Below are 13,032 nucleotides of genomic sequence, written 5' to 3'. Positions count from 1 at the left end.
TCTAAATAAGAATGCCATTCATCATCAAAGGCCAGACCACCTTTCTGAACTGTGAATTAATAATATGATACAGCACTCTGACTATTATTAAATGGAATGAACAACATACTTTGGCAGCTTCCTTTTTATTTATCTTAAAGCAAAAAAATCTATGTTAAACAGATATTTCACACTTCTTTTTTCAAAAATGAAAAACACTGAAAAACAGAAACCAAAATTAAACTAGTGACTTGAAGGATATCGGAATTCTCTAGGAGCTGATTTACAATTTAAGAAAATTCTTAGAAAGCACCTCAATGGACAGCACTTTCCAAAATGTTTTGTAGCATTCAGGAGCACAAAAAGAGACTCCCATGAAGCATGATTTCCAAAGGCAACTATGTATTATTATTAAGCTCACTCTATAACTATAAACACGCCAGTGTAAGTTAACTACCCTGTGTAGTCCTGTGGCATTCTTTATGATCAGCCTACACTCCAATTAACTTTACAATTTATATGAAAGACTGCTTTCTTATTCATTTTCCCTCTTACCATGACAAATCTTTTACGTGTTTAAGTCAGAAAATGGGCTACATTGCATTTATACTGAAATGACACAATGTCAAGCTGAAACAGCTTTACAGCATATTTCATGTAACTTGTATGGTCTTTGGATAATATTTAATTTATTTCCCGGTTTAAATTTCTGTTACACCAAAGACACTACTGGCTTCCTTTTTGTGTTAAGCAAAGAATATTACTAGAGCTGTCACTCACATTATTGGTTTAGCTCTTTCACTTCCTGGTGCCAAGGCCAAATGGTTTTATGTCTATATAAATAGTATAAATAATATATTATAATATGTTAATGGATGCTAAATTTTAATTTCAGTGACAATAAGAAAGATTAGGTTTCTTGCTATGGATGAAAAAGACTTTTGATTCAAACAAAATATTTAAGTAAAGATTCTGCAAACTACTGAAAATACCATGATAGCCAGAGTCACCTGTATAATTCCCACAAATGCTTTAAAATACATAGAAGTATATAGGTATATTTGTTATCAGATTTCTAGTCCATGGCTTTGTCCATATGAACTGATATTGTGGAACTCATATTTTTTTTCCTCTATGATTTATTATTTTTGTTAACAAACCAGCAGGTTTTCAGTTATTCTTCAACAAGTACCTAAACACTGACTCTGTCCATTGGCAGATACCCAAGCAGTCAATATTAATCTTTATGTTTTGTCAGTAACCATCCTTTCTCATTTTGATGTTCTTACGGAAGTTTTCTATTTTAAACATTATTTGGACTTGTGGCAAAGCAAAATTTATAAGTTTCTCTCCACATTCTGTTCTGCCATTCTGCTACTGTTTCTTCATGATGTCACCTCCACCAGGCTACTCACCTAGAACACTTGACAGTCTGACCTCATATTCATTACTGGAATTGTCTATTAAAAAAATCTTTTTTTAAAGAAAAGTATTTCTTTTGTTGGATTTGAACTGGGAATGGAGACAATGTAAACAAGATCCAAGAGTAATTGCTGGAGAATGTTGATGGCTTCTCCGAGGTAATCTTGTGCAATTCTACCTTGATTATCAAAAATATCTGTTATGTCATCAGTACTCTAGACATACCAATACAAGATCAAAATATTCATTTCTAGAACTTCATTATGATCATCACAAATACCGAATTTGTTTCTGGCAACAGCTTCATTAAGAATGAACCATATTTCCGTGCAGTTACCTAAACTGACCAAGGGTAAAATGCTTTCTGATAACAGCATCTTTAAAATGGTGGATAGTTTGAAGAAGTGCATTTACCAAATGATGCAGAAAGAATGGAAGAATTACCTTCCTCCTTCTTCCCTTTCAGCCCAACTTCAGGTTGTAATATATTTCTCATTTGCTGCTCCTTCTGAACAGCTCTATACTGATACCTTCCCACTGGTGTTTTTAAAATTTCTCACTTGTTACCGGACCCATCTGACCCTCCAAAGATTAAGAGCTCATTAAATGGCAGAAAGCTCCTATGAGATTTTGTTCAAAGAACTAAGGCTCGTCTAGGAGAAGGAACACACCATGACATTTGAGTTTTATGGCCAAGACCTGAAATCCCTTAGGTTCTGTCCCTTTGGCAGTACACGGCAGAGCTGTTTCAGAGACAAAGTCCAGTGGAAACAGAGGACTTGACTACAAGGTTATCTGCAAAAGCAGAGATCCCAAAAAAACCCCTGCTGATCACAAAACGCTGCAGCAGTCCCACGTTTGGGGAGTCTGCAAAACATCATTGAGATCAATTAAGAAGCACAGACACTAATACATTAGATGACACTCCCTTTCTCTGATAAATGGGTTTGTTGAAACCTAAACAAAATAATGACATTTCCACAAACCATTTCTGTTACATTGAACTGGAATTTGCTAACAGAAAGAGCAAAATGCTATTTTAGGAACTTCATACGAGTATCATACGAATGCATGGTACTTTACTACTACAGTAAATTTCAGTTTCTTGTCATTTTATTACCTATTACAGCAAGACACCAACGATTTGGTCTTCAATGTTTTCGGGTTTATAAAGGAGAAAGAAAAATAGCAACTTAGAAATTATTAATTCTAGGAAAGGGGACAGACAGAGACAATTAACATATACACAGATTCAGTCATCTGAATAAACATCACAGCAGTATCATTGCTGCTAGCAGAAAGTAAACATCATGTAAAATTTGTGTTACTGTTTATAATTGAACATTGCAACTGCATAGTGTTTTATCAGATATTTTTTCCTTCTCTCTTATCTTGAAAATGGTAACAACCCAATCTAATTTAATTTTTTCCATATTTGCAAATTTTATAAGAGACTGAAATCCTGAGGGGTTCCTCAGCAGATGGATGACTGTGTTATTCTAATTACAACTAGCTACAGGTTTAAAAAGCTGTCATTCTTTTAAGATAATCAAATTCTCATTTCAGGAAACATGATAAATGCTGAGTATCTGTGTACTGTACTGAATCCACATTCATGAAAAATGTGACTTTTCTTCATCGAAATGAAACAACTATAAGAAACTGGTTTTCAGTTCCTCAGACCCAAATTTATTGAAGAGAATGGTGGATATACAAAATTGCCAAGTTCATGTTGGCATACTTAGGAGTGGGGCCAGAAAGATGTTAACTTCTAACAACTCATTAGCTTTACCTAATACAGAAAAATGTCTCTACTGTAACTAGTTTTAGGATTTAGGTTAGATGGCTCTTACAGAAGTATATGAAAAAGATACTGTGAAATAACGTGGCATTCAATAATTCTTGAAGAAATTGCAATGCTTCATAAAGACTATCAGAAAACCTTGGGAAATGTACAGAATTGGCCAATTGTTATTCAATCAGTGAGAAATAAGCTCTGATAAAGATTTGAGTGTGTTTTGTTGTCCCTTTGGTACAAACATAGGAAGCATAATGCAAACCTGGCTTCTCAAAGTGCATTAACATCCCTTCATAGGAAGGCCATAATGTTTATTTTATGATGTAAAAAATAACCCAAAATGAATGCAAATTTAGTTATGTGACCAATTCTCCAAATCATGACCTTTTACTCTTTCAGAGTAGAATTAAAATATGATCACAGATCCAGTTTTAGAGTCAGACTTCTGTTTCATCTCAATTAGCATGAATTTATTGGCCTAAAGTAACTTCCGTGATTAACCCTTGTTGCTGTACCGGTCTGAAAAAGGTGCTATGAAGTTTTAATAACTATTTTCCTGTAAAAGTTAAAAGAAACTGGTGATGAAATGTGCTGATTGCCTGAGCAACACTCTTTCCGGGGCTGGAGAACTCTTTACAAAAGAAGTCTATGATAGTGTAGTTGCTGACAGGGAAAGAACTCAGTAAACTCACCACCAGTCCTTTGCCTATCTCTTACCACCAGATTACTGAGTATCCTTGAGAAGACTTCTTATTCTCCCATTTCAAAGCTTGTCTTCACTAAAGCACATGGAATATCAAAAGCATTTGCACATGAAAACTGTTCATTAGACAATCCTTTAAATGTTGGAGCCTTTATCTGATGACTGAACAGGCAAACTTATCCAGAATTAATATCCAATAGTGCCTGTATAAGACCCAAAAAACCCCTCTCATTCAGAAAATACAAAACGAAATATTAGACAGACTGAGTTGGTTTATTATTAAAGGAAAATCTTTAAGGCTCAAGAAAACCAAGAACCGAGGTTTTCATTATGTTATCTTTGTTTCTGTATCTATTCTTTTATATTTCTCATTCTAGATAATTAATTGAATATATGCAACTGTCACAGGATTTTCAAACTTGGTCTTTCTTCAAAGTTGACATTAAATTTTAGATAAATAATGTAGTGTTGATGACACCTCCATCTAATCAGTGGTTCATGGTGAAATAAGTTAAATAGAAGATCTAGTTTCAAACTTCATGAATGTATTTTAAATCCCAGCTTTCACCAGAAAGTTGAGAGCAGTGGATTAAAAGTAAGGTACTTGATTACTAAGTCAATGGAGTAAGGCCTACTGCTTTTCTTTAGGGATCTTTCACACTGGATGGAAGCACTTAGCTATCATAATTAAGGAAGAACAGGATTGCTTCCTTTGCTGGGCAAGGCATCTATTTGGAGGATGCACATTCAGATATTTGTTCTTCCTCTAGTTTGTTTTTGCAGTTTGAGTTTTTAAAGGAACAACCAAAATTATTATTTGAATTAGGAATTCTCAGAAATATGTAATCAGCAAGCCTTGTGAATCCATGGAATTATTTTATTGCTCATTATGCCTCATGGGAAGTTGAAAAATAATACAGGACAACACAAAACACTTTCAGTATCTTTTACGAAAAAATTAAATTGTGATAGAAATAACTGTCCCATCAACAACTCTCTTCATAAAGCAAAGAGACAGATTCTCAAATGAAATTAATGGTATCCTGTTAGCAAGCTTTTGGAAGGTAAAAGACACTACATAAAAAGAAAGAGAGCTTCTAAAATTTCTAAAGGGGTTTTATGTTTTGAAACTTCAAAGGCAGGCCCCAAGCCTCCGAGGATACTATATTTGCATCCAATGGATAAGAGAGTAAAATATCAGTATAAATAATAGACTCTCCCTAAAGCAGGCTTGATTCTCCACAGTTAGTAACATAAAAAGTACTTTAAATGCCTCAACTACAACCTGAGAGAAGAGTTGTGGACAAACAGTGAAGAATGAAAGTGCATTCTCCAGCAGATATTAGTCTAAGTCTTCTAATTTTACCAGTGCTTCAAAGTATTAAAACACATTACTTTACACTCAGAATAAATCAGCTTTACCATTCATCTTTTATTCTTGGCTATAAGCACAACATCTGTACAAAACTGCCACTCAGATTACTCTGAGAACAATAACAGTTCTTTAATACATATCCTTTAATACAATATAAAGTGTATACCTTTGTGGGGCTTTCAAAAGGTGAGCCAGATTGCTTACACCATCTTAAATATTTATGCCACCAGCTTTGAAAATCATCTATAATAGGAGTCAACAAATACTGTGAATCACACCTTCACCTATTCTGCATCTTCATCTTTTCCATTTCCAAATGTGAAAGCCTATCACTAATCTCTTCTGTTCACTCTAGCACATCATTTTCTTCTCCAAAGTGAGGTATTTCCCACCAGTGAACTAACGAATTTCTGAGCTGTTAAAGAACATTTTAAACAACCCCCAAAATGATACAGATACATTTAGAAGAAAGGCAATTTAAATATGAAGAGGCTGCATGACAATAAATTATTAGGAGACTGACCTTTATAGCTTCCCGTGCTGAAATAACAATCTGTTCTGCTTTCAGAAAGATGTGACACGAACTTTTCAATTAATTCTGCCAAAACTGCAAGAAGTAAAAACCCATTAAAATATTAGAGGCAACCAACAAAATATGGAACTACGTCATCTAACTAAATGACAATATGTGTGAAAGTAAAGCTATTTAAATTCCTGCATATTTATTCATATTTATATGGGGGAACGACTCAAAACATTCACTGAACTTTTACATTCCTAACACCATTCCCAACTTAAATTAAATTTTAATAGCTTTACTGAGAATATATTCTGTAAACAGAAAGAGAATCTCATATTATCTCTATATTCTCCAAGGATTACTTCAGAATTTGTTACATAGTTTCAATATGAAATGAAAATTAACTATAATTAAACTATAATATTTTGCCCCGTTTGTCTGTGTATGGAGATAGGAAAGGAAAGCAATAAAACAAACACACCACAAAACCAACCAACCAAAAAACCCAAAAAACCGAAACAACCCACATAGAATAAAGACCTGACACCATTCCAAAATTATGCTAACAAGAGCACATGAAGTTTAAGGGCTGTTTCCAAAAAAACTTCAATATAAAATCAGCTATGCCATCACATGATAAAAATTATTCACTTAAATTTATGCAATAGGAGTATTTCATTTGGGAAATTCTGTATTTAATGACGACCACAGTATTCTTCTTCAGTTCTTGCTATGGAACTTTGAGTCTGCAAATACTGCACAGCTAAGTCTGATACTGACATGTGTTCATCATGGAGGGAAATCTTATCTCTCACTTTGATAGGATGTTAGCCAGGAAGTTAGCAAGAGCTCTCAATGACAAATCGTTATCCAAACTGTCCCTGATTCCTCAGTTCTGCAAGTCTGAGGCTATGGCAACTAAACACATGACACCATACAAGTTTAAACAAAGGTTATGAGGAAGCCTTTTACACAAACTGCATGGAGGAGACCCATATGACATAAGCCATATTAGAAATTTAGGATAGCAACAATGAACTTTTTTTCTAAGTAAATGCTATCCTAAAACAGCTGCTGTTGGCTTCATAAATAGGATATAAAGCATACAGATATATATACAGATACTTCTTCTCACAAGAATGCAAAGCAAGGGAGTGTATTTTGAGAGTAACAACCACTGCTACCTATGGGATTTCCTATTTAAAGACCATGTTACCATTTCCCTGGCAGCAATTCCATTTAATAGCAATGAAGCTTCAGCTCCTATTCCCCCATTCTTGCACATAACTCCAGGCACCCACTGCCCAGGTGGGTGTGCTGATTTTAAACTAAATAGATCACAGAATCATAGAATGGCATAGGTTGGAAGGGACATAAAGAACACTTGGTACCACTACACCGTTTAAGCAGACAGTGGCAGGAGCAGCTGCAGCAGCACAAGTAAGGTAGAGCAACAACACATGCTGGAGGTGGCAATGGAGAAAGCTAGAGGCCTCTTGAACTAGCCATGATGACAGGAAAACTGACACAAGCAGTTAAAAAGCAGTGCAAACTCTTTTGGGAATGAGGAGAAGGAGAAAGACAGAACCTCCACCCACAGTCTGATGCTTATTATGCCAGAAAAACAATGAAGAAAAAGATAAAGACAATTAATTCTTCTTCCAATTACCTTAAGTGAACATACATTAAATCACTATTTTTTTTGGTCTTGATTAATTGCCTAAAACATTTACAGAAATTAATTTACACTGAGTGAGTCCAAAGAAAGGTTTTAAAAGGTTGAGTTTTGGTAATGCTAAAAAAGTTTCACTACAACAGCTAAACATGAATTTACTGCTAGAATTTCAACTCCAACAGTAACAAAATTAATTTTGCATTGCAAAGGACTACTAAATTAAAACTAAAAACCTATATGTGCAATTTATATTCTTATGCACTCTTACAGTGAAAAGAAACTTCTAATTAAATACAACGTAGCTACCTTTAATCATAGTTAATAAAACACATGGGGTTAAAAAAAACCAATTTACTTTACAGAAGAGTAGTAATTTATTCTTTTTTGAAGAATACACAAACTCACTAATCCTCACTAATATGCTTAGTGCATTTTGGCACACAAACAATATAACAAATATTTGTGTAAAACGAGCAAATGTGTCTATTCCTGAAACTGTAGACAGCAAAAAGCAGAAATCAGACTTTAAATTTGTAACTAGGTATATATTTACTATATGACTATTAGCATGGTGATTACTGAAATATGCCATACTATAATAATAAATTGAAATTAGTCTGTTAAGACTAAAATAGCCCATAATTCAGAAAATTTAATACCAAGTTGGGACAGTGTAGATTTCTTCCCTTTTTGTCATAAGGCATCCACATGCTTGACCTAGCAGGTGAATACTTCAATTCAGTGCTTGAGTTAACAGGAGAAGTGCCAGTTCAACTACTAAGCAATATTTTGAAACTCAAGCACTAAATTGATTTCCACCATTTGAAATTATTTATCTAAATGCCTATCAGGATCTTTGAAAATATTTTAATCCAATTTGAGAGACAACACACAACAATGTGTCTCAAAACACATGTGGTTAATAGATAAAATAGAGGGTTTTCACAGAACACTGCCTTTTCCAAAGGAATGTCCATGTGAATTAACAAGTAGCTATAGCTATTTTAATTTTTGTCTTTTAATACCACATCATTTAGCTGCCATTTGGACATCACTGTAGAAACTGGTTCAGTGATTCTTCATTTAACTGGAAAACTAGACAAAAGACATTTAGGCAGGTTCATTGTACAGTAGTCAGTATTGCTGTAAAAGCCAAAATTTTCAAATAAAGTTTATGTGGCCTACCAACACAGTGAAAATGTTGATTTTCTTAAATTATGGTAGCTTGGCTGTATTAGTATTGAAGTTTTTAAGAGTCTAGCAATCATCTCATGGAAATTTAATTCTTACACACAAAATAAATAGAAATTTAATTTAGGTATGTGTAATCATGTATGAAATAAATGGAAAGGTTTTGAAATTTCTTAAATTACTGCAGTATGCTCATAAAACACCTAATTTCTTGAAGAGTTTTCTTTTTCCTTGAAGAAGTAGTGTACAAAAGGAAGGAAATTGAAAAAGCTTCAAAACTGCATTAGAATACTGCTTTTAAAAAAGCATATGGTTAAAACTGTTTTAATAAGTAACAACCATGAGCACTAACCTAATTCCTACACCTTTTAAGCCAAAAAAGGTCAAAAATGCAAAAAGCATCAGATGTTTTTAAACCCTATACTATAACTAATGTTACTGGATCATATTTTATGATCCAGATGTTTCAGACGAGTTTAAAAGAAAATGCAAAGGATTCCCTTAAGAGTAGTTCTGCTCTCAGGCACAAGGTGTGACTATTGGGGATGGTCCTGTGCAAGGCCAGGAGTTGGACTCTGGTCATTGACAGTCTCTTCCAGCTCAGCTGATTCTGTTAGAGTCTAGAAATTCAACAGTGAAAATCTTGGACAGATTACTTTTTTGCAAGAGTAGTGTCAGAAATGTTTAACTCCATGAACCATACTTCAGTTTAATAAGTATATGAAAAACAGAGTTAGCAATTCCATTGTTGATGGCAACAACAAGGATGACTTTCAATTACTGTACATTAAAATGAGAAATGAACAACCTACATTTTCTCTGAAAAGAAGAAAACAAGATAATAAAAATTCTGACAAATGCTCAAAAATGCTTCCACTAGAGATGAACATTGCATATGTTACATCAATATACAATTATTTTCTTTATTAATGGAAAAAACAGCCCTTCAAATCCAAACCAAATCATTACACACCTGCATGCACATTCATGTGCACTCACACTTCTTACAGTGGCTCCAAACTTTGGCGATTTGGGGGACAGAAGAATGAATTTCTGATCTGCAATTGCTATTTCTGCATAACATAAAGACCCACTGTTCCATTTGAATTCTGACACAAACTTCCTTGGCAAATCAAGGACATAAAAAGGTATACATCTATTTTGTATTATTCTAAAAACTTATTTTGCAAATACAATATCAGCAATTTGTAATCCTGTACTAAAAACACTACTACAGCACAACAGTCACAGGTTCTTATCCTATGGGGAAAGTCCTGCTGTTAGTTTCAACTTTTTGTTGCAATTGCTAAAAGCTGCAGCACACACACATCACAAACAATGACACTGCCTCAAAGGCTCACTGTATTTTTTGCCAACATGTTTTGATAGCGCTATCTCAGATGATGCAGAGCTTACAAAATATTGAAGGACTCCAGTGTTAACTGTAACCACTCTGCTTCCATCAAACATTTCACTTACAAAAGCTGAAGAAAATTCCTGATTTACCGTAAGTTCTCACATGCAAGTTCAAGAGCTACTATCTTTTATTTTCTTCACTGGTTAGTTTTTATTAAGAAAAAAACGATTTGGAGGTAAATTAATAGGCCCTAAAGAATGCTGGAGATCTAAATCCAGATCCTCAGGGAGATAGATGATGGAAAATCTGAAAGACTCTATGTAGCAAGTAGTTTTAGCTGAATTTACTATCCCTATCCACATCACATATAAATATAAAGCTTGAGAAGAATAGCATTTGTGAAGGAATATCTCATTATGAAGGGAAGAATATCAGCATACAATTGATATGATCTCTGCAACACCTTTAATTTTGCTTTGGGTTTAAAGTCTCCTAAAAGGGGAGAGGAATAAGGATTTTCAATCTGCCCAGAAGTCAGCTGCTGATACAATATTTACTGGGAACAGATTAAAAAAGAATTTGCTGGAACGGAAAACAATAGAAATGTTTTCTGCCATACTTGAAGGACATAACCGGACCAAAGGCTCTCCCCACGGTTCTCTAGCTGAAAAGTGACCCCAAGAAAACAAGGAGCTATGCACCCTAACACCCAAAATCTGTGGCACCTTAATGGAAGGAATGACCAGAAAAATGTCTTTGTCATAGCTTTTTAGAACAACAGACTGTAGGACAACTGCTGGTTGTCTACAGTATGTTTTGCTTTTAGGAGACCAAGAAAAATCCCAGCTTTTCAGTCATGATGCATTAAAAGACACGCAAGCCTGAGGAAGGTTTGCATCTCCTTTTAGCAGTTCAATAAAGCTTCTAAATAAAGTTCAATTAGCTTTCAAAATTGGATCTTGATGTTTGAGCACAGAAATTACTTAAAAGCTACAGTCAGAGGTGATGCTTTAGCAGAGAAAACACCAGTCTAAGGGCATCCCAAAAGTAATGCATTGCCAGAGCATTTAGCACAAAAGTATTGACCAAGTCGATGATAGAGTAATCAACATGGGAAGGGTGAATTAGAGATATTGATAGTGTACATTTTGCTCTAGAATTTTTTGATGGAGTTCAAGTAGGTTCTATAGATTCAGTATCTGGTAATCCTGACACCAGATCACACAATATTTTTAACAAATCAATACACATTATTACACTATACAGACTTTGAATCTAATGTTGTCCTTGCTCATTATACTCTTGTTGAACTCCTGTTAATGTCAGTTCCCCTTAGTATGCGCCCAGTACAGAAAGCACAAGTGTGCTTTGTTCTGTAAACCAGGGAGATTTCTCCATCTGTAACTACAGAGAAAGCTTTGATTTCTGGGCATCTGGACTGAAGTCTCTCATTCCTCTGAAATTTGGGAGACTTTTGCATGCTGCAAAAGATACACAGCAGCACAAGCTGTCTCTTATAAAATGGATTCAGTGAACAAGATGGTGTCTCAAACCACAGAGTTGCAGATATTTTGCTGCTTCTGAAATATCTCCAAGCAGATACAGAACATCTGAACAACTTTGCAACAGCCAGTTGTATTAACTGCTTATCTAAATAATATAAAGAGAAGCCTTGGGCATCTGTAAATAACAAGTCAGACTACATACTGACCATCTGATCATAATCAGAATCCTTACGGGAATGGAAGCCAGCAATTTCTGAGAACACCTTTATGTTTATGGCTACACAAGCTTATATTATATCATACGGAAATTATTATATCTTACTTCTGATGATTTATGTCATATGGAGGATCTGTGTTTTTCTTTGGCTGCTTTGGTTTTTTAACTGAGCTATAGCAATGCTCCTGCATGATCACACTGTCCATTAGAAATGCATATGACAATTAAGAAAAACCTGAATGAACAGGTTCTTTGATGTTTAATATGGCTAAATTCTGACATTTTTTACTAAAATTGCCCATTAATATAATTTCCCAACCCATGTTACCTCATTCACTAATCTCTGAGAAAGATCTGCTTACTTTCAGGCTTTCTTTTTCATTTTCTCAGTATCTCAGTATTGGACTCTTACGAGATCTGGAACAAGACTTGTATTTGAGCCCTCTTTCTCTGTGAAATTTCACTGACAACACAGAGGGATAACAGTTGTAAAGAGAAAAAAGGACATAAAAGCATAAAACTTGTTTTCTTGTGAAAATCCCACTGAAATAGTTTTCATAATCAACACAAAATTATGGAACGTATTGTATAGATAATGTACTCCTCAATGAAAATATGAAGAGTTGCTTACTAGTGATCTTTTGCCTGCTTTCTTTGTTAAACTTCTTAAGTCATACTCACTTGGTCCACTGATGCTATCTGGTCTGGTTTTCATGACTTTGCAGAACTGTTTTCTACAAATTTCTGCCCACCCAATTGGCTTGTCTGGACTTTTTAGGAGTCTTAAGAGCTTGTCAAGATCTTTATCTAGAAGAAATGAAAAATTAGTGTTATTCTATAATGATCATACACTGACAAAATAGTTTGAGTTGAAAGGGACCCCAAAGATCACACAGCCCCAACTCCATTGTCACATGTATTTTCGGCAGACTTCATAAGAAAAGACTACAAAAATATGTCTTTTCCTAAGATACTTAAACTGGAGAGGCAGTCCTAAAGCTGATGACATTCTGCTTTATACAAAACAGGAATATTCATTCCACTTACTGATGAGGCTTTGTACTTGCTTTGGCTGAGGTAGAATTTATTTTCTTCACAGTAGCTGCTATGGGGCTATGTTTTGGATTTGTGCTGAACACAGAGCTGATAATCTAGAGATGTTCTAGAGATCTGCATAAGCATGGCTTACATAGATCTGGCCTTTTCTGCTTCCATACTGCTACCCTGGCAAGGAGGTTGAGGGTGTGTGGGAAACTGGAAGGAGACACATCCAGGGCAGGTGACTCAAAC

The 13,032-nt window shown here is 34.8% G+C and overlaps 1 protein-coding gene across 5 annotated transcripts in view; it reads right to left on the bottom strand.

Annotated features, from left to right (window-relative positions):
- Nucleotides 1-13,032, bottom strand: part of TBC1D32 (TBC1 domain family member 32) — a 74,118-nt gene that overhangs the window by 11,240 nt on the left and 49,846 nt on the right. For 4 of the 5 annotated variants that reach the window (XM_014876716.2, XM_088161871.1, XM_088161870.1 and 1 more), the window contains exons 27-28: nt 12,424-12,549; nt 5,801-5,884 (exon numbers count right to left, since the gene is read on the bottom strand). In XM_014876716.2, coding sequence (XP_014732202.2) covers nt 5,801-5,884; nt 12,424-12,549 — 210 coding nt within the window. The remainder of the gene's footprint in view (nt 1-5,800; nt 5,885-12,423; nt 12,550-13,032) is intronic. The other variant, XM_088161869.1, reaches the window with a different exon arrangement.

The sequence above is a fragment of the Sturnus vulgaris genome, chromosome 3 (genome assembly GCF_052056855.1).
Source record: "Sturnus vulgaris isolate bStuVul1 chromosome 3, bStuVul1.hap1, whole genome shotgun sequence".
Lineage (NCBI taxonomy): Eukaryota > Metazoa > Chordata > Aves > Passeriformes > Sturnidae > Sturnus > Sturnus vulgaris.
The sequence above is the reverse complement of the archived record's forward strand: the minus strand, read 5'-3'. Positions and strand labels throughout refer to the sequence as shown.